Source organism: Tachyglossus aculeatus, chromosome 4, assembly GCF_015852505.1.
Source record: "Tachyglossus aculeatus isolate mTacAcu1 chromosome 4, mTacAcu1.pri, whole genome shotgun sequence".
Classification (NCBI taxonomy): Eukaryota; Metazoa; Chordata; class Mammalia; order Monotremata; family Tachyglossidae; genus Tachyglossus; species Tachyglossus aculeatus.
In genome coordinates this window covers 112,716,849-112,742,490 of record NC_052069.1, presented here as the reverse complement: position 1 = coordinate 112,742,490, position 25,642 = coordinate 112,716,849, and the positions used below count along the sequence as shown (strand labels likewise).

Genomic DNA, 25,642 nt, shown 5'->3' with positions numbered 1-25,642 from the left:
GAGAGAGAGTGGCTTTGCCCCCAGTTCTATAAGAGTCTCACTTCCCGTGGGCTCCCCCAGGGCCCTGCTCTCTTTCTCCCTGCTCGCTGCCATCCGCTTATTTTTATTCTCTCTTGTGAGCTTTTTTTTTTTTTTAACATTCTTTCGTTTTCCAAAAACGTCCTGTCCCTATTGATCTGCTGGGTAACCGGAGATGGACGGAACTTGGGACAGGAATAGAAACAGCAAAAAACACTGGTTTGCGCATGTGAATGTGGGAAGGGGCTGAGGGGAGAGAGCGGGACCAGTGAGAGAAGGTTCGGCTCACAGGTCTGTCTTTGCAGTGTTCAGCCCAGGCTCCTCAGCTGCCCAAGTCCACCAGATCAGTCTGCCTTCCTCCCTGCCCTGGGACAACTGTCATATTTTATTGTCTGTCTCCCCCTTCTAGACTGTGAGCCCGCTGTTGGGTAGGGACCGTCTCTATATGTTGCCAGCTTGGACTTCCCAAGCACTTAGTACAGTGCTCTGCACACAGTAAGCGCTCAATAAATACGAATGAATGAATGAATGAATTCCAACTCAGCCCCCGGGGTGGAGAGAGAGATGGAGGTGGGGCTGAAGGGACTTGTACCCTCCACCCAGTTTTATAATGATAATAGTAATGTTGGTATTTGTTAAGCGCTTACTATGTGCCAAGCACTGTTGTAAGCACTGGGATAGATACAAGGTAATCAGATTGTCCCATGTGGGGCTCACAGTCTTCATCCCCATTTTATAGATGAGGTAACTGAGGCCCGGGGAAGTTAAGTGACTTGCCTAAAGTCACACAGCTGATAAGGAAGGGAAGCAGCGTGGCTCAGTGGAAAGAGCCCGGGCTTTGGAGTCAGGGGTCATGGGTTCAAATCCCGGCTCCGCCACTTGTCAGCTGTGTGACTTTGGGCAAGTCACTTCACTTCTCTGTGCCTCAGTTACCTCATCTGTAAAATGGGGATTAAGACTGTGAGCCCCCCGTGGGACAACCTGATCACCTTGTAACCTCCCCGGAGCTTAGAACAGTGCTTTGCACATAGTAAGTGCTTAATAAATGCCATCATTATTATTATTATTATTATTATAAGCAGCAGAGCCAGGATTCGAACCCATGGCCTCTGACTCTCAAGCCTGTGCTCTTGCCACTAAGTTATGCTGCTTCCCATAGCAATAACTATAAGAGCAATAGTAATTATTGTGGTATTTGTTAAGCGCTCACTCTGTGCCAAGCCCTGGGGTAGATCCAAGATCAATCAATCAGTTGATTTATCGAGAACTTACTAATTAGGTTGGACACAGTCCCGGTCCCACGTGGGACTCACAGTCTAAGGTATTCCTGAGCCCAGGGTGGCACTCCTTCAGTCTTGGCCTCCCTCAACCTCCCACAACTGGCCTCTCCACTAGTCCCTATTTCTACATTTATTTGAAGACACTACACCCAGACCACACCCTTTTGAGGATAATAATAGTAATGATGGTGCTTATTAAGCACTTACTATGTGCAAAGCACTGTTCTAAGCGCTGTGGGGATACAAGGTGATCAGGTTGTCCCATGTGGGGCTCACAGTCTTCATCCCCATTTTACAGATGAGGGAACTGAGGCACAGAGAAGTTAAGTGACTTGCCCAGAGTCACGCAGCTGACAAATGGCGGAGCCAACCCCTCTCCCCAGACCTGGCTACCTTTACCCTCAATCAATCAATCGTATTTATTGAGTGCTTACTGTGTGCAGAGCACTGTACTAAGCGCTTGGGAAGTACAAGTTGGCAACATATAGAGACAGTTCCTACCCAATAGTGGGCTCACAGTCTCTTCTTACCCCCCAACCCACCTGACTCACTGTTGCCCCCCTGTTACCACCACCTGGTCCTGACCTACTCCTCCGGACCAGACCCCATGGGGAGTTCCTCCATCCTTTCAAGACATGTTACCCCCCTCCTCAAAAATCTCTAGTAGTTGCCTATTCACCTCCGTATCAGACAAAAGCTCCTCACTATTGGCTTTAAAGCATTCCATCACCTTGCCCCCTCCTACCTCACCTCTCTTCTCTCCTTCTACAACCCAGCCCACACACTTCACTCTACTAGTCACTGTGCCTCCATCTCACCTGTCTCACCGCCAACCCCTGGCCCACGTCCTGCCTCTGGCCTGGAACGCCCTCCCTCCTCAAATTCAACAATTACTCTCCCCCTCTTCAAAGCCTTATTGAAGACATCTCCTCCAAGAGGCCTTCTCAGACTAAGCCCCACTTTTCCTTATCTCCCGCTCCCTTCTGTGTCACCCTGACTTGTTTCCTTTGCTCTTCCTCCCCATCCCAGCCCCTCAGCACTTAAGTATATATCTGTAACTTTATTTATTTGTGTTGATATCTGTCTCCCCCTCTCTAGACTGTGAGCTCCTTGTGGGCAGGGATTGTCACTCTTTATTGTTGTGTTGTACTTTCCAAGTGCTTAATACAGTGCTTTGCACACAGTAAGTGCTTAATAAATACAATTGAATGAATGCATCCTAGTTTACAGGACACTTTCCCTGCCGTACTTAGCCAGGAGTTCCCCACAGCTGGATTGCACCTGGGAGGGTCTCAGTCAATCAATCAATTGTATTTACTGAGCACTTACCATGTGCTCTAGAGCACTGTACTAAGCGCTTGGGAGAGAGTACAATATAACAGACATGGTAGACATATTTCCTGTCCACAGAAGATCTCACTGAGGGTCTGCTGTTTTCAGAGTTGTGGTTTTGCCGCCCCCTCCACCTCCTGCCACCTCCAGACACATACACATACATACATACATATATATATACACATACATACATACATGTGTATATATATATATATGTATATATATACATATATATATATACACACACATACATACATACATGTATGTATATATACACACATTCCCCCCTGGCACTGAATCTCTGAAGCCAGGTCCCTGGTGACGGTGACCAGCAGCTGGGACACCCTGAGCCTCCTTCATCACATCGACTAATGAGATTTAATTGAAGTTAATTGGGCGTGGACAGTACAGACGGAGCTGGTTAAGGGAAATCAGATTTGGGAGGATGCGGATCGATTCCAGGCTAATTACCGGGAGTTCTCTTCCCCTCCTCCTGTCCTCCCACTGGGATGTCCCTGAAGAGAGAAAAGGGACCCTAGGGGCCTTTCAGAGCATGCTTTCCTCTATTCCCGACCATACATACACACCCCCTTCTACCACCCAGTAAGATTTCAGTTACCTGAGAAGCAGCGTGGCTCAATGGAAAGGGCACGGGCTTTGGAGTCAGAGGTCATGGGTTCAAATCCCGGCTCCGCCACTTGTCAGCTGTGCAACTTTGGGCAAGTCACTTACCTTCTCTGTGCCTCAGTTACCTCATCTGTAAAATGGGGATTAAAACTGTGAACCCCCCATGGGACAACCTGATCACCTTGTAACCTCCCCAGCACTTAGAACAGTGCTTTGCATATAGTAAGCGCTTAACAAATACGATTATCAGGATTATTATTATTATTATTATTATTATTATTATTAAGTCATGTCACTTCTCTGGGCCTCAGTTACCTCATCTGTAAAATGGGGATGAAGACTGTGAACCCCCCGTGGGACAACCTGACCACCTTGTAATCTCCCCAGTGCTTAGAAAAGTACTTTGCACATAGTAAGTGCTTAATAAATGCCATTATTATTATTATTACCTCATCTGTCCCAGGTGGGACAGGGACCATATCCAACCTGATTAGCTTGTATCTACCCCAGTGCTTTGTACCGTGCCTAGCTCATAGTAAGCACTTAAGAGAAAAGCAGCATGGCTTAGTGGATGGGGGTGGGCCTGGGTGTCAGAAGAATCTGAGTTGGAATTTGAGGAAGGAGGAATTTGAGGAAGGAGGAATTTGAGGAAGGAGAGTGCTCCAGGCCAAAGGCCGGATGTGGGTGAGAGGATGGCAGCGAGATAAACAAGCTCAAGGTACAGCAAGGTTACCATTAGAGGAGAGAAGTTACCTGGGTTCTAATCCCAGCTCCTCCACTTGTCTCTGTGTGACCTTGGGTAAGTCATTTAACTTCTCTGTGCTAGGTTCCTTCATCTGTAAAATGGGGATTAAAGTTGTGAGAGCCGCATGTGGGACATGAACTGAGTCCAACCTGCTTAACTTGTAGCTAACCCAGTACTTGGCACAGTGACTGGCACATAGTAGGAACTTAACAAATACCATAAAAAAAATAAATAAAATACACACTTGGACACATACTCTCATTCACCTACATGCACTTACCTCTCACTCTCTCTCTCTCTCACACAAACACACACAAACACACACACACCTCCTCATCCTGCTCACTGTGGGCAGAGAATGTGTCTGTTTTTTGATATTTTGTACTCTCCCAAGCACTTACTACAGTGCTCTGCACACAGTAAACGTACAATAAACCCAGTCGAAATACGATCGAGTGAATCCACAACACACCTCACACGTCCGTACCCACATACACCCCTCTCCCACCGTCTCTCTCCTCTGTTGCCGGGAAGTCCCTCCAGCCCTGTCCGGATAATCGAATTTCATCAATAGACTGAAGGAGGTGATGTATGTTAAAGCACTTAATATAAAGGGACTTGGTACAGGAGCCCAAATTCAATTTGGCCAATGAACTCAATTGCCGGCATGATTGCGTTCCAGGAGAAAGGCCAGCGAGCATTTATACACATTACCCTGCAAGGGCTCAGATGCTCCTGGCAAGGCCGAGCCCCCCGGGCTTCCTCTGGTGCTCCCACCCCCCCACCCCCCAACTACCACCCCCCTTGCTCATCCCTTCCCACCCCTCCCTCTTAACTGTAACTAAGACAAAGGGAAGATCCAGGAAGTGGGATGGCCAGGAAGCCTGGAGAGCTGGCTGAGCATTCATTTATTCATTCAATCATATTTATTGAGTGCTTACCGTGTGCAGAACACTGTACTAAGCGCTTGGGAGAGTACAGTATAACACTAAACAGACACAGTCCCTGCCTACAACGAGCTCGCAGTCTAGACAGCTGGTGTTGCCTTGAACCTACATGAGGACTAAAAGACTTTCTAACTTTTTTACTAGCAGATCCAAAGCAGTAGATCCTTCAGGCCACAAGCTTTTTTTTTTCCCCTTAATGGTATTTGTTAAGCACTTACTGTGTGTCAGGGGCTCAGTGGAAAGAGCATGGGCTTTGGAGTCAGAGGTCACGGGTTCACATCCTGGCTTCTCCAATGGTCAGCTGTGTGACTTTGGGCAAGTCACTTAACTTCTCTGTGCTGCAGTTACCTCATCTGTAAAAGGGGGATTGACTGTGAGCCCCCAGTAGGACAACCTGATCACCTTGTAACCTCCCCAGCACTTAGAACAGTTTATTATTATTACTAAATGCTGGGGTAGATACAAGCTAATCAGGTTGGACTGTGTCCAAGTCTCACTTGGGGCTCACAGTATTAATCCTCATTTTACAGAGAAAGTAACTGAGGCACAGAGAAGTGAAGTGACATGCCCAAGGTCACACAGCAGACAAGTGGCAGAACCAGGAATCAAATGCAGATTCTTCTAACTCCCAGGCCCACCCCCTATCCAATAGGCCATGCTGATTTTCTGTTAAGCACTTACTATGAGCTAAGCACTGCAGTAAGCACTGAGGTAGATATAAATCAGGTCGGACACAGTCACTGTCCCACCTGGGACAGACTGGGGAACTGAGGCACAGAGAAGTGAATTGACTTGCCCAAGGTCACACAGCAGACAAGTGGTGGACCTGGGATTAGAACCCAGGTCCTTTTGATTTCCAGGACCGTGCCATTAGGCTGAGTTACTTCTCTAAAGGATGACCGCTGCAAAAAGAATTCAAATTTGCACAAGGAAACCCTTTTCAGGCCAACGCCTTAATCTCTCAGCCATCACACTTTTTTTTTTTGGCAAGGAATGAGTCTACTTTCTCTGTTGTGTTATACTCTCCCAAGTGTTTTGTACAGCGCCCTGTCCACAATAAGCACTCAATAAATACCACTGATAGATTGATTAATGAACAGGCTTTGAGGGTAGAGCCAGCTGATCAAGTGGGAGCAGCCAGCTGGGCTCAGGACAGACTGTAAAAAATCACTCGCCCATTTTTTTTTAATGGCATTTGATGATGATGATATTGTTAAGCACTTACTATAATAATAGTAATTGTGGTATTTGTTAAGTGCTTTCTATGTGCCAGGCACTGTACTAAGCACTGGAGTGGATACAAGCATTTTGGGTTGGACACAATCCCCGTCCACATGAAGCTCACAGTCTCACTCCCTGTATTTCAAGCCCTGTTCAATATGTTGGAGGTAGATACGAGTTAATCAGGTTGGACACCTTCCCTGTCCCATATGGCACTCACAATCTTAACCCCCGTTTTACAGATGAGGGAACTGAGGCATAGAGAAATTAAGTGGCTTGCCCAAGGTCACACAGAAGACAAGCGGCAGAGCTAGGATTAGAACACAGGTCTTTCTGACCTGGGCTCTATCCACTAGGCCATGCTGCTTCCCTTGTTGATGCTTACTGTGTGCTTGACACTGTACTAAGCACTTGGGTAAATACAAGCTAATTAAGTTGGCCACCCCAACACAATCTGGCCCCGTGCCACTCCTGCATGCCTGTGGCCTGGATTGAATGCATGAATACTCTCCCCCCTTCAGAGCCTTATTGAAGGCCCATTTCCTCCAAGAAGCCTTCCCTGACTAAGCCCTCCTTTCTTCTTCTCCCACTCCCCTCTGCGTCGCCCTGACTTGCTCTTTTTATTCATCCCCGCTCCCAGCTTCATGGTACTTATGCACATATCTGTAATTATATTTATGTTAATATCTGCCTTCCCCTCTAAACTGTAAGCTCATTGTGAGCAGGGAATGTATCTGTTTATTGTCATATCGTACTCTCCCAAGCGCTTAGTACAGTGCTCTGCACACAGTAAGCACTCAATAAACATAATTGACTTACTGATTGGGGGACAGACTGACTAGCTCTTAAGACTGTGAGCCCACTGTTGGGTAGGGACCATCTCTATGTGTTGCCAACTTGTACTTCCCAAGTGCTTAGTACAGTGCTCTGCACACAGTAAGCGCTCAATAAATACGATTGATGATGATGATGCAGGGGCCACTGCCCATCCTCCCCCAGAGGACAACTCCCCATGCCATCCTATATGGAGCACTACTGTCTGCCTGCTCCCTGATGCCTCCTGCAGATGAGGTCAGCAGTGCCATGAAACAGCGTGGCTCGGTGGTCAGAGGTCATGGGTTCGAATCCCGGCTCCACCCCTTGTCAGCTGTGTGACTTTGGGCAAGTCACTTAACTTCTCTATGCTCACTTAACTTCTCTGTGCTCACTTAACTTCTCTGTGCCTCAGTTCCCTCATCTGTAAAATGGGGATGAAGACTGTGAGCCCCATGGGTATCCCCCTGAGTTGCTTAGAACAGTGCTTGGCACATAGTAAGTGCTTAACCAATACCAACATTATTATTATTATTATGAAACATTCATTCATTCAGTTGTATTTATTGAACGCATACTGTGTGCAGAGCACTGTACTAAGCGCTTGGGAGGGTACCTTATAACAATAAGCAGCCCAGGCTGCCCACTCCTTCCTCCTAGTTACAACCCTTGCCCTGTTCCTTCCTTTCCCTGGCCTCCCCCAGCCAGGGACTCCACTGCCACTGTATTTGAGGCAGAAAGGCCCTGACCTACATTAATCCTGCCAAGGCCACCCCTATCTGGGAGAGGCTCCAAACTCACGCTCCTCCTGCCACGAGCAGGGGAGAGCCTCGGCTCGTTATTTTTGCAGGAGGCCCTGATCCAGGCCAGATGGAGTCTCCCTCTCACCCACTTCCCCCGTCGGCCTGGGCACTGCCCACCCCTCCCCGGGGGCAGATCCTGCTCAAATGTGCCCACCAACTTGGACCCCGCTTGCCCGGGATTTCACTCACTGAAGTCGAAGATCCTCTGTCCTTTCTGTCCCCACCTCCACAGTAGAGCCGAAGGGGGTTAATCGGAGTTGCCAAGCTGTTCAGGAATAACCCTGGTGGCGTGTGGGTGTGAGATGGGGCTGATTGATGTTTTCCTGAGAATTGTATTAGGTGGCACAGGGATTACCTTTGGGACCAGAGAAGCCCTGGGGGCTCATTAGGAGTCTCATCAATTCCAGGGAAAGCAAACAATCAGCTGAAGAGCCAGTGTGCCCAGTGCCGTGCCCAGCTGAGCGAAGCGCCTCAGAATAGTAATAATAATAACTGTGGTATTTGTTAAGTGTTTACTATGTGCTAAGCACGGAGAGGAAATACAAGCTAATTAGCCTGGACACAGTCCCTGTCCCACATCGGGCTCAAAGACTTAATCCCCGTTTTACAGATAAAGTAACCGAGGCCCAGAGAAGTGAAGTGACTTGCCCAAGGTCACACAGTAGATGAGTGGTGGAGTCAGTATTAGAACCCATGACCTTTTGACGCCCAGGCTCTATTCACTAGGCCATGAAGGCAATGAAGTGACAATTCACCCATGCCCAAGAAGGGAAGTGAGGCCGGGGACCAGGCTGGTCTGGTGCCAGTCCGGTGTCCTCCCAAGCCTGGGGTGCAAGTCCTCTGCCTGTACCCACTTCTTCCTGCCCCATTCCCCAGCCTCCAGCCTGTTGTTGGCAGATTGGCTCCTTCTCCATCTGTGCTTCCCCGCAACATTGCAGATGCCCCCACCTTTAAGCCCCAGAGTCAGGGGAGGTGGGTCACACTCGTCACCTGTCCAACACGTCTGAGGAGCTCCCTGGTAGGGGTGGAGGATGAAGGAGGAGAAGATTTAGAGGTGAATGACAAAGCTGGCCTCTGAGGAAGGGTGCTTCGGCATAGGTGGGTGGGAAGCGGGTGAGGCAGAGATTGGCAAGATGGAACAAGATTCCAGATGGCATCCTGGTCTCCAGCCCAGAACTGACAGAGATGGGGGAAAGTGAAGGTCGGTTCTGCAAGCTCCTTGAGGGCAGAGTTCCTGCCTACCAACTCTACTGTATTGCACCCAACCAAGCACTCAGTATAGTTCATTCAATTCAATCATATTTATTGAGCACTTAGAGTACTATACTCTGCACACAGTAAGTGCTCAGTAAATACTAATAATGATGGTATTTGTTAAGCGCTTACTATGTGCCAAGTACTGTTCTAAGCGCTGGGGAAGATACAAGGTAATTAGGTTGTCCCAGGTAGGGCTCACAGTTTTAATGCCTATTTTACAGATGAGGTAACTGAGACACTGAGAAGTTAAGTGACTTGCCGAAGGTCACACTGCTGACAAGTTGCAGAGGTAGGATGAGAACCTACGACCTCTGACTCCCAAGCCTGGGCTCTTTCATCATCATCATCAATCGTATTTATTGAGCGCTTACTGTGTGCAGAGCACTGTACTAAGCTCTTTCCACTGAGCCACACTGCTTCTCGTAAATACTATTGGTTGATTGTTGAAAGAAGTTGCTGGTGGGTTGTATTGTACTCTCAAGCACCTAATACAGTGCTTTGCACATAGTAAGCACCAAATAAATACCATTAATTGATAGTGTGGGAGGGACTGCCCCAATCTGAGTCAGATGTGCACCCCTGCACTGCGCCCCTAACTCTTTTCAGAGAGAGAGAACCCAAGTAGAAAGACAACAGTGGGAGGGCCATCGTCCCCTGGAGCACATCCTAGGGGTAGAAGAAGCAGCATAGCCTAGTTGATAGCACCCGGGCCTGGGAATCAGAAGGACTTGGGTTCTAATCCCAGCTCTGCCACTTGTCTGCTGTGTGACCTTGGGCATGTCGCTTCACTTCTCTGTGCTTTAGTTACCTCATCTGTAAAATGGGGAATATAACTGTGAGCCCCATGTGGGGCATGGACTAGGTCCAACCTGATTAGCTTGTATCTACCCTAGAGCTTAGTACAGTGCCTGAGACAGTAAGTGCTTAACAAATACCATAAAATAAAAAAAAGAAGAGGTTCCAACACAAGATTGGTGAGCAACTACAGGAGGGGTACCTTGGGGGCTCTTCTGCTCCAGCTCCTCTTTTCTACACTTCCCTTCTTCACTAGAAACAGGCACTCCTTCCAACTGCCACCCTCCCACCAAAAAAAAAAAAGGATTCAGATGGGTACTGGGGTCTTTGAAAGCTCCAAGCTCTGTCTGTCTCTTGACATGAACAGGCGTGAAGCTCTCTTCCTTTTCCTTTCCTCTCCCCACCCCTCCCTCTCAATCAATCAATCGTATTTATTGAGTGCTTTCTGTGGGCATATTGGAAAAGTACAATATAACAACACAACAGACACATTCCCTGCCCACAACAAGCTTACAATCTAGAGGGGGAGAGAGACATTATAATAAATAAAAGTACAGATATGTACATAGGTGCTGTGGGGCTGGGACAGGGGATGAATAAAGGGAGCAAGTCAGGGCCACGCAGAAGGGAGTTGAAAACAAGGAAAGGAGGGCTTAGTCAGGGCAGGCCTCTTGGAGGAGATGTGCCTTCAATAAGGGTTTGAAGTGGGGCAGGGTGGGGTGAGTCAGATATGAAGACCGAGGGAGTTCCAGACCAGAGGCAGGACGTGGATGAGAGGTCAGCGGCATAATAGATGACCTCTCCCCCTCCAACTCCCTCTGCTCCCTGCAAGCGGCAGGGCTCCGAAACCAGCCTAATGGGATTACCTTCCCTCTCTACCAGCTGGACTTTGGCTAGATACCTTTCTGCCTGCTGTCAGGCAGGAACGTGCCTGTCCTTGGGAAGAAGGCAGGAACCAACCGAGGAAGGTGTTGAAAGAAAAGCGATAATTATTTGTAGAGCTTGCTGGGATTTTTCTAAGGCCTTTCTTTCAGGGACCTCTAAATTCATCGTGTGATCTCACTGTCCCTCTGTGTGATCGAGAAAGGGGTGGGGGTGTGAGTTCAGTTGTACAGAAAAGGGAAAAAGAGGCACACAGAGGTTGAGAGAGTTGTCACCGATCCCAAAGCAGGCCAGGACTTAATTTCCCATTTTCTAACCCTTGAGAAGCAGGGTGGCCTAATGGAAAGCGCTTAGTTCAGTACTATGCCCACAGTAGCACTCAATAAATACGACAATGAATGAATGAAAGAGAGTGAGCCTAGGAGTCAGAAGACCTGGGTTCTAATCCCAGTTCTGCCAATTGCTTGCCGTGTGACCTTACTCAAGTCCCTTAACTTCAGTGTGCCTCATCTGTAAAATGGGGACTGAATATCTGTTCTCCCACCTTCTTGGACTGTGAGCCCCATGTGGGACAGGGACTGTGTCTGACCTGATTAACTTGCAGTGCTTAGAACAGTGCTTGCCACATAGTAAATTCTTAACAAACACTACTACTAATAATCTGCTGCTTTTCCCCCATTTGAATTGGGCTACATCCCAAGAGGGTGAAGCAGGGAGAAATGAGGGACTTCAAGGGCTGGAGGGAAGGCGGATGAGGGGGCAGGATTGGTCAGGCAGCAGTAGGGATGGCTTCCTCTCGGGCAGGTTGGCTCGAAGCCCCTCCTCTGTTTGGTTTTAAATAATGTATCTTGATGGATTGGACTGAAAAGTGCTGTGCTGTGGGGTCAGGTTCCTCAGGTTATAGTTTCCTGATGAGATTGATGATTCTCGAAGGTCGAATTCAGAAGGCGATTCCCCAGTAAAATCGATCCCGTGGACCAGGGAAAACGTTTGCTCGGCGGATTGGGCCGGGTGGCAGGAAGGGCCTGGGCTGCTGGTGGCCGCAGAAATGGGCTGAAGGCAAGGGGAGGGAAGGGAGACAGGGAACAGGTGCAAGATCCATCTTCTTTTTCTTTTGTACATTATCACAGTGGTTGAAACCAGCCTTTGCCTCCCGATGGAGAAGCTGAAAGGTTTAGTGAAAAGAGGCATGGCCTTGGGAGTCAGAACACCTGGGTTCTATTCCCAGTCGATCAATCAATCAACTGTATTTATCGAGTGCTTACTATGTGCTGAGAGCACTGTACTAAGAGCTTGGGAGAGCCCAGTTTAGCAGAGTTGAACCGATAGACATGTTCCCTGACCACAGTGAGCTTACCGTCTAGAGGGGGAGACAGACGTCAATGTAAATAAATAAATTATGGATATGTGCATAAGTGCTGTGGGGCTGAGAGGGGGTGTGAATAAATGGCGCAAGTACGAATGCAAGAGTGGTGCAGGAGGAAGTGGGAGAAGAGGAAATGAGGGCTTAATCAGGGAAGGCCTCTTGGAAGAGATGTGCTTTTAATAGGTTTTGAAGGCGGGGAGAATAATCATCTGTCGGAAATGAAGAGGAAGGGCATTCCAGGCCAGAGGCAAGATGTGGGCAGAAGGTCAGCAGTGAAATACATGAGATAAAAGTACAATGAGTAGGTTGGCATTAGAGGAGCAAACTGCGGGCTGGGTTGTAGTTGGAAATCAGGAAGGTAACGTAGGAGGGGCAAGGGGATTGAAAGCTCCCAAGTCGATGGTAAGGAGTTTCTATTTAATGCGGAGGTGGTTGGGCAACGACTGGAGGATCTTGAGGAGCGGAGAAAAATGGACTGAAAGGTTTTGTAGAAAAATGATCCAGGCAACTAAGCGAAGTATGAACTGGAATGGGGAGAAACAGGAGGCAGGGAGGTCAAGCAAGGAGGCTGATGCACTAATCAAGGCAGGAGAGGATACACGTTCGGTTCAGTAGGGCACCAGTTTGGATGGAGAGAAGAGGAAATATTTTAGCAATGTTTAGCGAAGGTTGCTGGGTGATCCCTGGCAAGTCACTTCACATCTCTGTCTCAGTTTCCTCATTTATTCTCTCTCATACTTAGGCGGAGCTCCATGTGGGACAACACCCTATCTTGTATCTACCCCAGGGCTTAATACAGTACTTGGCACACAGTAAGTGCCTAACAAATACTATTATTATTATTATTTGTTATCAGTCCGGAGGCAATGACCTGGAGGCTAGGTGGCTACTTAGGAGATATGTAGGAGCTCCCCTTTTATACTGTACATTCCCCTCTTAGACTGTATATGCCCCTATTACACAATAAGCATCTTGAGGGCAGGGGCCATGTCTACCCTCTATCCCGGATCTCAAGAGCCCACTGAGGTTGCCAAAACAAACCCCTTTGCCAGAAGGATTGGGTCATTGAGGTCAGGCTTGGAAGCACAAGAACCAGTTTGGGAAAAATCACTTGACTTTTCTGTGTCTCAGGTACTTCATCAGTAAAATGGGAATAAAATGCCCATTCTCCCTCTCTCTTAGACTGTGACTCCCAAGGGTCAGACTGTGTCCGAGTTGATTTTCTTGTATCTACTCCAGCACTTAGTGCAGTGCTTGGCACAAAGTAAGCCCTTAACAATCACAATTATTATTTCCAGTCAGAAAGCTCTTCCTCATGTCCCACCAAAGTCCCTCTTGCTGTAAATGAAACCAACTTGAGGTGGCTCAGCCTCCCACCCCACCCCATGGACCTGGAGAACTAATGGTCAGTGTTTTCATCATTAAGAAGCTTCGTAGGCTTGAAGGTAGTTAACTCACTGTTGGGTAGGGACTGTCTCTATGTGTTGCCGACTTGTACTTCCCAAGTGCTTAGTACAGTGCTCTGCACACAGTAAGCGCTCAATAAATATGATTGATTGATTGATTGATTGATTCTTCACCGTCTCTTTTCCAGGCCAAATCACCCCAAATCAGGAACAAAGTGTGTGGGCTAGTTTGAAGTGGGAGAGGAGCGAGCTGATCCTCTGGCCTGGAACTCCCTTCTCCTTCATATCTGACAGACTGTCACTCTCCCCCTTCCAAAACCTTTCTAAAATCACACCTCCTCCAAGAGGTCTTCCCTGACTAACCCCTAATTTCCCTATATCCGCCCTCCCTTCTGCATCACCTACACACTCGGGCCTTTACCTCTTAAGCACTTTGATACTCACCTGACCCAGCATTTATGTGCCTATCCTTATACACCGTCACCTCCCCCATCTGTTATTTGTTTCAATGTCTGTCTCCCTCAGTAATAATAATAATAATAATAATAATTATGATGGTATCTATTAAGCGCTTACTATGTGCCAAGCATTGTTCTAAGTGCTGGGGGCATACAAGGTGATCAGGTTGGTCCACGGGGGGCTCACAGACTTAATCCCCATTTTACAGAGGAGGGAACTGAGGCCCAGAGAAGTTAAGTGACTTGCCCGAAGTCACACAGCTGATAATTGGCAGAGCCAGGATTTGAACCCATGACCTCTGACTCCAAAGCCCGTGCTCTTTCCACTGAGCCACACGGCTTCTCAGTAGATTGCAAACTCCTTGAGGACAGGAATAGTGTCTACCAACTCCATTGTATTTTACTCTCCCAAGCACTTTGTACAGTGCTCTTGCACACAGTAAGCACTCAATAAATACCGTTGATTGATTGATGGAGGATATGTAGTGGGGGAGAGAGCTGATCAAGTGCCTTTTAAAGCCAATGGTGAGGAGTTCCATTTGATGCTGAGTAAGATGGGCAACCATGGGAGGTTTTTGAGGAATGGGGGCACCAGTGCAGAAGGATACATTAGGAAAATCCTGGCAGCAGTGTGAAGTGTGGACTGGAGAGGGGAGAGGTTGGAGGCAGGGAGGTCAGTGAGGAGGGTGAGGCAGTGGTTGAGGCAGGATGTGACAAATGCTTGGACTGGCATGTTAGCAGTTTGGATGAAGAGGAAAGGAGAGAAAAGGAGGCAGAGTTGACAGGATCTAGTGACAGACTGAGTATACTTCTTGAAGGAATGAGATGAGTCAGTCCTCTACTCCTGAACCACAAGTCTCCGTCTACGCTAGCACATCAGCCAGACAATTCAAGCCCAGAAAAATGGACTCGCTTAGTACAGTGCCTGGCACTTAGTAAGCACTTAACAAATGCCATAATAATTATGATGATTATTATTACAATTCAGACATTTCAGGCAAAAATGTCTTCTGCTTTGAAATATCCAGATCTTTGAAGTCCAGATTATCTAATTTGCTAGTGGAGATCCAGCCCAACTTGAGTCAGCAGCCAGCCACCGGCCCTGCTTTCCACCCCCAGGAACCCAACCCTGCCTCGCTCGCTACCATCCCCAACTCCTTTCCTCCATGTCAACTTCCTTCCTCTTTCAAGAAAAAAAAATCACCACAGACAGTGGAGCCGGAGTGCTGCGGCCACTGAATAATTCACGGGACCGGCTCCAGGCCATCGTTGGGTCTGGAGAGAACTGTGGAGCAAAGCTAAAACCAATAGATACCTGTTCTTCGCTTCCACCACCCCAAGTGTGCTGACATCAGTCCTCCAGTTGCCCACAGAGCCAATCGGCTCCTCTGGGAAAGCTCAGGATTGCATCCCTGCCCCAGTGCTAATTCCAAGCAGGAGACAGACAATGGAGTCCACTCCCCCCCGGCCACCGCACCCCATTGTACCTTGAGGGATGCGGAGGGGCAGGATTTCCATCCAGTCACAGTTGGGACCAAAGTGCTCTAGATAGGGAGAAGGTGAGGCAGCACAGGCTGGGGAATCTGCTCTCCAAACAGGACCTCATCTGCAAAATGGGGATAAAGACTGTGAGCCTCCCATGGCACAACCTGATCACCTTGTAACCTCCCCAGCGCTTAGAACAGCGCTTTGCCCATAGTAAGCGCTTAATAAATGCCATCATTATTATTACAGGGCACTTAGTGGTATTTATTGAGCGCTTACTGTGTGCAGAGCACTGAACCTCATCTGAAGCTAGCTCTCTTCCTCCCTTCAAAGCCCGAGAGCTCACCTCCTCCAGGAGGCCTTCCCACACTGAGCCCCCTCCTTCCTCTTCCCCTCCTCCCCCTCCCCATCCCCCCGCCTTACCTCCTTCCCCTCCCCAGCGCACCTGTATATACGTATATATGTTTGCACATATTTATTACTCTATTTATTTTACTTGTACATATTTATTCTATTTACTTTATTTTGTTAATATGTTCTGTTTTGTTGTCTGTGTCCCCCTTCTAGACTGTGAGCCCACTGTTGGGTAGGGACCATCTCTATATGTTGCCAACTTGTACTTCCCAAGCGCTTAGTACAGTGCTCTGCACACAGTAAGTGCCTAATAAATACGATTGAATGAATGAATGAATCCAGAACAAAGGGTAAATAATGCTAAGCATCCTTTAGGGAACAGTGAGTGCCAGGAGAGCTGGTGGAGAAGGGAAACTTTGGGCAAAAGCCCCATAATAATAATAATAATAATAATAATAATAGTATTTATTAAGCACTTACTATGTGCCAAGCACTGTTCTAAGCTCTAAGGGAGAGACAAGGTAATCAGTCTCGTGGGGCTCACAGTCTTAATCCCCATTTTTACAGATGAGGTAACTGAGGGGCAAAGAAGTTAAGTTACTTTCATTCATTCAATCGTATTTATTGAGCGCTTACTGTGTGCAGAGCACTGTACTAAGCGCTTGGGAAGTACAAGTTGGCAACATATAGAGACGGTCCCTACCCAACAACGGGCTCACAGTCTAGAAGGGGGAGACAGACAACAAAACAAAATATATTAACAAAATAAAATAAATAGAATAGTAAATATACACAAGTAAAATAAATAGAGTAATAAATCTGTACAAACATATATACAGGTGCTGTGGGGAGGGGAAGGAGGTAGGGCGGGGGGATGAGGAGGAGGGGGCTCAGTCTGGGAAGGCCTCCTGGAGGAGGTGAGCTCTCAAAGTCACACAGATGACAACTAGCAGGGCCAGGATTAGAACTCACAACCCCTGACTCCCAAGCATGTGCTCTTTCCATTAAGCCACGCTTAAAACAAAAAGAAGTAGCGTGGACTAGTGGATAGCACTTCTGGGTGTCAGAAGGACCTGGGTTCTAATCCCCCTCTGCCACTAGTCTGCTGTGTGATCTTGGGCAAGGCACTTGGTTTCTCTGTGCCTCGGTTACCTTTGTAAAGTGAGGATTAAGATTGTAAACCTCATGTGGGGCATGGACAATATCCAACCGGATTAGCTTGGATATACCCCATGACTTAGTATAGTGTCTGGCGCTTAGTAAAACACTTAACAAATGCCATTAAAATAAAAACGACCACATGACATGCTCCTTCCCACAAGGAGCTCATACTTTATCAGGGAAGATCTTCTGTGGGGAGAAGTCAAAATAAGTAGTCAGTCAGTCATATTTATTGAGTGCTTACTGTGTGCAGAGAACTGTACTAAGTGCTTGGGAGAGTACAATATAACAGACAAATTCCCTGCCCACAACAAGTTTATAGTCTAATAAATGTATAACTGACTAAATAGATATACAGAAGTGCTGAGGGAGGATGCATAACCCTCAGAAATGGTTTATATGACATAAACTGGGAACTAATTGGGGAAATTGAGCCAGGGAGGGAGTTTGAAATGGGGGAGATCAGTGTGAGCAAGGTGTAGTTTGAAGTTGGGAGGAACCAAGAGTGCAAGTTGGGAAATAGTAGAAGAGAGAAAGTGGAGTGAGATTGTGGAGAACCTCCAAGTTGAGAGTAAGGAGCTTCTGTTTGATCTGGAGGGATCCCAAGAGGTGTGTTCCAAGTTACTCTTCAGAAAGTCAATCCACGCAGAGGTTGTTACAATAATCCAACTGCAATATAACCAGTTTGTACCAGGGTGGCAACTGTTCGGGTGGAGGCCAAGGGATGGATCCAAGAGATGTTATGTAGAAAGTACTCACGGGTTTGGCAGGAGATTGAATATGAGAGTTGAAAGACAGTGAAGAGTCAAAGATAACACCGAGGTCGTGAGCTTTGGGAAGGGAGGACAGTGGTGGTAGTATTTTCTATTTTTTAATAGAATTTGTTGAGCGCTTACTATGTGCTAGGCACTGTACTAAGCCCTGGGGAAGATACAAGCTAATCAGGATGTATACAGGCAGTGTGACACGTGGAGCTCATAGTCTTAATCCCCATTTTACAGATGAGGTAACTAAGGCCCAGAGAAGTGAAGTGACTGGCTCAAGGTCACACGTCAGACAAGTGGTGGAGCCGGGATTTGACCCCAGGCCCTTCTGACTCTCAGGTCTGTGGTCTATCCAGTAGGCCACCCTGCTTCCCTGTCCTTTTGATTGATAAGGGATAGTTAGAAGGAAGAGCAGGCATGGGGGAAAGAGAGAACCCAGGCTTGGAAGTCAGAGGTCATGGGTTCTAATCCTGACTCTGCCACTTGTCAGCTATGTGGCTTTGGGCAAGTCACTCAACTTCTCTGTGCCTCAGTTCCCTCATCTGTAAAATGGGGATTAAGACTGTGAGCACCACGTGGGATAACCTGATTACATTGTATCTACCCCAGAGCTTAGTGCGGGGCTTGGCACATAGTAAGCACATAACAAATGCCATCATTATTACTTCTGTTTCTGAATTATTAAGTATTCATTCATTCATTCAGTTGTATTTATTGAGATAAGTAGTTAAAACTGTAGTTGGAGGGAGAAATAATCAGGTACCTCACCACTCCAGGCGGATGATCCTTGGGGAAATACTGTCCCAATTTACCGAGTGGGCTGAAAGGTCAGAGGGCAGGCTTGATTCTCCCCAGTGCTTGCTGGGAGGGAGAGACTCCCCAACCACTGGGCAGGTCCTCTATGGCCCCCAGAGTTCCAGGTGGCATAAAGGCTCAGAAAGGGGTTCTCCACATCTATCATTATTGTGTTTATAGTTTATATAACCTTTAATTTGTACTGTAAGCTCATTGTGGGCAGGGAGCTGCATTATATTGTATTCTCCCAGGCACTTAATACAGTGCTCTGCACAGAGTAAGTGCTCAGTAAATACGATTGATACTGTATGAAACATTTATAAATTTTTACATTCTCCCATCAACTCTTCTGTCTCATCTTTCCCTCATTTCCTTCCCTTCTATCTCAATCTTTCCCCTTGCCCCCTTTCCATCTCTTTCTCTGTCACTCCTTGCCTCTCTCTACCACTAATGGTCTCTTCCCTTGTCTCCCTGATGGTCCCCATCTCTGATGGTCTCTCCCCCTTCTCTCCCTGGCTCTTGCCATCATGCCCTGCCAAGCTCCTGTTATCCCCGTATCCCCCGGCATTCCTCTGGGTTCCTCCCTGGCATAACTCCCTACCACATCCCACATGTGCTGAAGCTTAGATGAGGGAACAGATGCCCCTGCTTTGACTAATGTAGAGAGATAATATAATGTAACATAAAGAGCCAAATTATATCGAAGGGAATTGTGTGGAGCGAACTCCTAATCACTCAAATCACTTCTTCTCTCTTCAAGTTTAGGACTCCTCAGATCTGAATTGGTCCACCCTCCCATCCTTGAGTTATCTGCATTCTGTTCCAATTAGGCTTGCTTCAGTGACCCTCATGGATACCACATGACCCGTTTGCTACCTGGAAGTGAAAGATGAACACTATAATAATAATAATTGTCGTATTTGTAAAGGGCTTACCATGTGCCAGGCACTTTAGTAAGCCCTGAGGTAGATACACGTTTGTCAGGTTGGACAGAGTTCCTGTCCCCCGTGGGGTGCACGGTCTTAATCCCTACAGATGAGGAAACTGAGGCACAGAGAAGTGAGGTGATTTGACCATGATCACACAGCAGACAAGTGGCAGAGCTGGGATTAGAACCCATGTCCTTCTTAGTCCCAGGCCCATTCTCTGTCCACTGTATTACCCATGCGTGGGAACATGATAATGTCATGTTGGATCATTGGTGGAAAGCTGCAAAATTGAGAGAATGTGGTCCTGGGATGGGGGACAGATCCCTGCTCCCTTCCCTTGCTCCAGAACCATTGTGTCTCCCACCTAGTTTGCTGCAAAAAAAAAAGGGTTATTGCTTCTGAGACACAGGATTGAGAAGAGGGGCCGAGGCAGGGGGAAGATGGGTGATTGAAATAAAAATACTGGACAGAAAGGGCTCCGATGCTGAATTCTCACAGGACAGGAAACAAACCAAGTGAAAATCAGAAAACCAGGCACCCTAGATCCCGGAGAGGGTAATTTACTCACTGGAACCCTGTGGTTTGAAAGAATTAACGGGCTTCTCTAGGCCTTAAATTGGACCCTGCCCAATGAATAGAGTGGCAGACTCTTCCCTTCGAGGTCTAACCCCGGGTGTCCAGAGCAGGAAGATCTGGGGAGAGGAAGCAGCCAACAGGAAGGAATTTCTGCTTTCCAGGAGAGTGAACAGTGAGTTAGTTCTGACTAGGCCCCAAGAGTTGTCAAAACCAAGGTCAGAGGACTGCGTCCGGATGGAGGTTGGATGAGACCCGGGGAGTCCACTCCGGTGGTCAGCTCTGGGCTCCTCAGCACCAGATAGATGTAGATGAATGGGAGGGAGCTGAGAGAAGAGCACAAGAATGATTAAGGGACTGGCAGGATTGATTTATGAGGGGAGGAATGATTAAAGGAGTTAAATATGTACAGCATGTGTAAGCAAAGACTGAGGGGAGACATCACTGTCTGCAGGTATTTGAAGAGTGTAGCACCCGGAGAGGGAGAAGAATGATTTAGCACGGGAAAAGAGGGCAGAATAAAATTAAGTCAAGAGGATAATGTTGGGCTGGGTGCCAAGGGAAACTTTTCTACCTTGTGGAAAGAGAGAGTGTCAAGCTAAGGAGCCCACCTTGACGCATGAGGCAGAAAGAGTCCCTGGGCTCACAGAGACTTTAAGAGATCCAATCCTCAGTCTGCGGGCCCAGGCTGAGCAAAATCTAAAGTGGCAAGAGGGATAGACATGAGTAATTTTTCTTTTTGTGGAATGTAGTCATTTATTTTCAAACACATAAGTCGGAAGAGGCTGGCCAGTTGCTTGTGGGAGGAGGTATTTCTTATCCCAACTCACCAAATTAGAGAAGGCTTCCTGGGGGAGGTGGGCTGAAAGGTTTTCCTTGCGTGATAGACTGGAGGAGGCTTGGGCAAACTGCACTGGAAGGATCTTCTGAGCTTTCAGGATGGGGACAGAAGGTGCGGAGCCTGGGGTAGGAAACAGAGACAGAGAAAAGATCTTCAAAACTGGAAGGAGTGGGTGGGGAAATGGTGGAGAGAGGAACAGTGAGATGGAGGGAAGAGAAGAAATTGAGTAAAGGTAAGGCAAGGTTGGAGGGGAAATGAAGGGAGAGGAAGGAGAGGAGGGAGAGCTCGCAGGGAATGCTTGTGGGCAGGGAATGCCTCAACCAAATCTGTTATCTTGTACTCTCCCAAGGCTTAGTACGTATTTATTACTCTATTTATTTATTTTATTTGTACATATTTATTCTATTTTGTTAATATGTTTTGTTTTGTTCTCTGTCTCCCCCTTCTAATAATAATAATAATGTTGGTATTTGTTAAGCGCTTACTATGTGCCAAGCACTGTTCTAAGCGCTGGGGGAGATACAAGGTAATCAGGTTGTCCCACGTGGGGCTCACAGTCTTCATCCCCATTTTACAGATGAGGGAACTGAGGCCCAGAGAAGTGAAGTGACTTGCCCAAAGTCACACAGCTGACAAGTGGCGGAGCCGGGATTTGAACCCACAGTCTCTGACTCCAAAGCCCGGGCTCTTTCCACCGAGCCACACTGTTTCTCTAGTTCTAGAGTTCTAGTTCTAGCAGTCCAGTTCTAGACTGAGAGCCCACTATTGGATAGGGACCGTCTCTATATGTTGCCAACTTGTACTTCCCAAGCGCTTAGTACAGTGCTCTGCACACAGTAAGCGCTCAATAAATACGACTGAACGAATGAATGAATAGTATAGTGCTCTGCACACAGTAAGTGCGTAGTAAATACCATTGATTGATTGGCAGAAAGGGAATTCTCTTCTGGTCTTGGAGGTGGAGGGAGAGGAAGTAGAAGCAGCATGGCCCAGAGGAAATAACATGTGCCTGACAGTCGGGAGAGCCAAGTTTTAGTCCTAGGTCTTCCCTTGTCCTACTGGCTGCCCTTAGACACGTCGCTTAACTTCCTTGGATTATTAAAATGGCGATAGATTATCTGTCCTCCCCTCTTACACAGTAAGTGCGATGTGGGGCAGGGATTGCATCTGATCAGGATATCCTGTATCTACCCTAGGGCTTGGCACATAATTAGCACTTAAAAAATGAAGAAGCAGAAGCAATGTGGCCTAGTGGAAAAAGCCGCAACCTGGGAGTCAGAGGATCTGGGTTCTAAGCCCAGCTCTACCACTTGTTTGCTATGTAAAACTGAGCAATTCACTCAACTTCTCTGTGCCTCAGTTACCTCATCTGTAAAATGGATATTAAAACCTACTCCCTCCTACTTCGGCTGTGAGCCCCAGTGTGGGACAGAGACTGTGTCCAACCTGCTTATTTTGTAACTATTCCAGTGCTTATTAAAAATTCCATAATTATTGACTATTGTTACTACCATCCCGACTAGTCAGGTCTGGCCTTAGTCTATGTTAGACATTCAGGAAAGGAACGCAGTCCTCCCCTGGCACTCAACCAGCTTTGGGGAGGCCTTATTCAATCCTATTTATTGAGCAGTTACAGTATGCAGAGCACTGTACTAAGCGCTTGGGAAGGACAAGTCGGCAACATATCCGATTGGTCAGTTTTCATCTTGGAGTAGCCAAGGGCCTTCCGTTGGGCAAAACATTGGGTTTCCCTCATCAAAATATTGTGCTTCCCTCATAGCAGAATGGGCTCCATCTAATGAGGTGCAATCCCAGGGCAAGGCAGGAGGAGGGATGGGGGAATTTTTCTCCTCTCCCTTCTTTCCCTCACCCCAAGTCCACTCCTTGCACAACTGTCCCCATCTCTACGATGAAGCAGCATGGCACAGTGGATAGAGCACGGGCCTGGAGTCAGAAGGCTGTGAGTTCTAATCCCAACTCCACCACGTGTCTGCTGTGTGACCTTGGGCAAATCGCTTCACTTCTCTGTGCCTCAGTTACCTCATCTGCATTCAGCACAGTGCCTGGAACATAGTAAGTGCAAAACAAATGCCATAATCATTATTATTAAAATGGGGATTGAAACCATGAGCCCCACATGGAACAGGAACTGTGTCCAACTTGATTTGCTTGTATCTACCCCAGGGCTTAAGTACAGTGCCTGGCACAGAGTAAGCACTTAACGAATACCATCATTATTTATTGTTTATCATTTAGATGCAAGTGTAACCTTCACGCCAACGTGTGCTCCTTCAAAGAGGGCAGCCTGCAGTGCGAGTGTGAACACAACACCACTGGGCAAGACTGCGGCAAATGCAAGAAGAATTTCCGAACCCGGTCGTGGCGGGCGGGCTCTTACCTGCCTCTCCCCAATGGCTCCCCCAACGCATGTACGTATCTCGTCCATCCCCCTGTCTCCGGGCCACCGTCTCAAAGACAGCTCTCTGGAGAGAGAAGAACCATGGGGATTCTTTACAGTACTTAGCGGATTCTCCATCTTCAGTCGGGCAGGAAGTTCTTCCTACTGTCTAACTTCCGTCCCTCTTGCTGCAACATAAGCCCATCTTTTTTTGTCTGACCATCACTAGGCCCAAGAAACAGCTCCTCAGTGACTCACATTCAGCTTCTCCGAATGGACCTAGCGATTCTAAATATGCCTTCTCTTCTTTGGGTATTGGAACCCAGATCACCCAGTCCCTCCCAGCGATGAGAGTGAGGGCATGCCCAGGAAGGGGAGGGTGATGCCAACATTGCTAATAATAGTAATTGTGGTATTTGTTATGTGCTTACTATGTGCCAGGCACTGTACTAAGCACTGAGGTGGATACAAGCAAACCAGATTGGTTGGTCACGGTCCCTGTCCCACATGGGCTCCTGGTCTTAATCTTCATTTTACAGATGAGGTAACTGAGGTATAGTGAAGTGACTCACCCAAGGTCACGCAGCAGACCAGTGGCAGAGCTGGGATTAGAACCTTCCTTGTTTTTCACCCATTTTCTACACCCAGGTCCTCCTGACACCCAGGCCCGTGCTCTATCCACTAGGCCACACTGCTCCTCTTGGAGCAAGCCGGGTAGCTACGATGAAGAGGTTGAATTATCTGTCTCTGACCTTCGTTTGCAAAGAAGGCACAGCTGGTGGTGAAGTTCACCTCCAGGTGCACGTGCAGTTGAAAAAGACAGTATGGCCAGTGCCCTGGCCAAACTGGGCACCCAATGTTGTGTTGTTATAGTCTGGCTTATGGATCAGAATCGGGGCAAGGCTTCCAAATCAGCCTCTGACACCGAGTGGTTGGTAAGATGACCCCGGGGCTGGGGGACTTGCTGGCCTCGGGGGGACACCCAGCTCAGCGGCCACAGCAACTCTGACTTTCCTTCATGCAGGGAGAGAGGTTGAGTGTGCTCCTTTCTCCTCTCCTCTCCGGGGGTGAAAGATTTATCTGGCTTTAAGATGATCAAAGCCGAAGTACAGACTGTGAAGGCCGTGACAGGAATGTTGTGTGTGTGCTGGGGATGGGAGACGACCAAGCCTTTTGAAAGAGAACACACTTGTCAGCTACTGCAAAGCCCTTGTGTGTCTTCAAAGGGACTCAGAAGAGTGCTCTGGGGCTGCCACGTTCACTGACTGTTAGTCTTCTCTTCCCGGCTCTCTTTCTCCCTTTCGGCTCTCCCTCACTCGCTCCTCATCTCTCTCCCTCGCTTCCCATCTCTCTAACTTGTCCCTGTCTTTCTCTTTCACTCATTCCCTGTCTCTCACTCACTCTTCTTTCTCTCACTAGCTCCTATCTCTCACTCACTCCTCATCTCTCTCACTCTCTCCCTATCTGTCTTGCTCCCTATCTCTCTCTGTGTCACACCTCATCTCTCCCACCTGGTCCCTTTCTCTCTCTCACTCTCCATAATAACAATAATAATAATAATAATAATAATGGCATTTGTTAAGTGCTTACTATGTGCAAAGCACCATTCTAAGTGCTGGGGAGGATACAAGGTGATCAGGTTGTCCCACCTGGGGCTCACAGTCTTAATCCCCATTTTACAGATGAGGTATCTGAGGCACAGTGAAGTTAAGTGACTTTCCCAAAGTCACACAGCTGACAAGTGGCGGAACTGGGATTAGCACCCATGACCTCTGGCTCCCAAGCCCGTGCTCTTTCCACTGAGCCACGCTGCTTTTCATCTCTCCATCTCTCTTTTACTCCCTGTCTCACTAATTCCCTGCCTCTCTCTCTCTCACACTCCCTGTCTCTCTTGCTCATTCTCCCTCTTTCGCTCTTCATCTTGCTTTCTGTCCAACTCCCTGTCCCTCTCTGTCTCATTTCCTCTCCCTTACCACATCTCCTCCTGAATTTCTTGCCCTATTTGTCTCTTTGCCTCCGTTCTGCCTCATCTTTACCCATTTCTCCTACCCCATCTCTCTGCTCCATTCTCTCACTTTTTTCCTTCCCTTGCTTGTCTGACATTTCCCTCCCAAAGCATCTTCATCCCTGGCTTCTCAGACACCTGGCACCTTGATGCCCAGAAGAGTCTGGAATTGGTTTCTTCATCACTGGCCACCCAAACCTCCTTCTGGGTTCTGGCCCATCTGGTTCTCCCTGTGGAGAGGCTCCCAACTCTTCCACCATCCAGGGTCATCTGCTCAGTAGAAACCTCTGTAACCTTTCTTATTTCCATCCTCTGGACTCCACTGCTCTTCCCAGTAGCAGGAGAACGCAGGTGTGAGTTTGTGGTACCCTGGAATGGGGTCTG

General features: G+C 47.8%; 1 protein-coding gene across 1 annotated transcript in view; it reads left to right on the top strand.

Moving 5' to 3' along the window:
- The window catches only part of NTNG2 (netrin G2), a 91,347-nt gene that overhangs the window by 48,767 nt on the left and 16,938 nt on the right, over positions 1-25,642 (top strand). Inside the window, exon 4 of the mRNA XM_038744717.1 lies at positions 23,112-23,284. Coding sequence (XP_038600645.1) covers positions 23,112-23,284 — 173 coding nt within the window. The remainder of the gene's footprint in view (positions 1-23,111; positions 23,285-25,642) is intronic.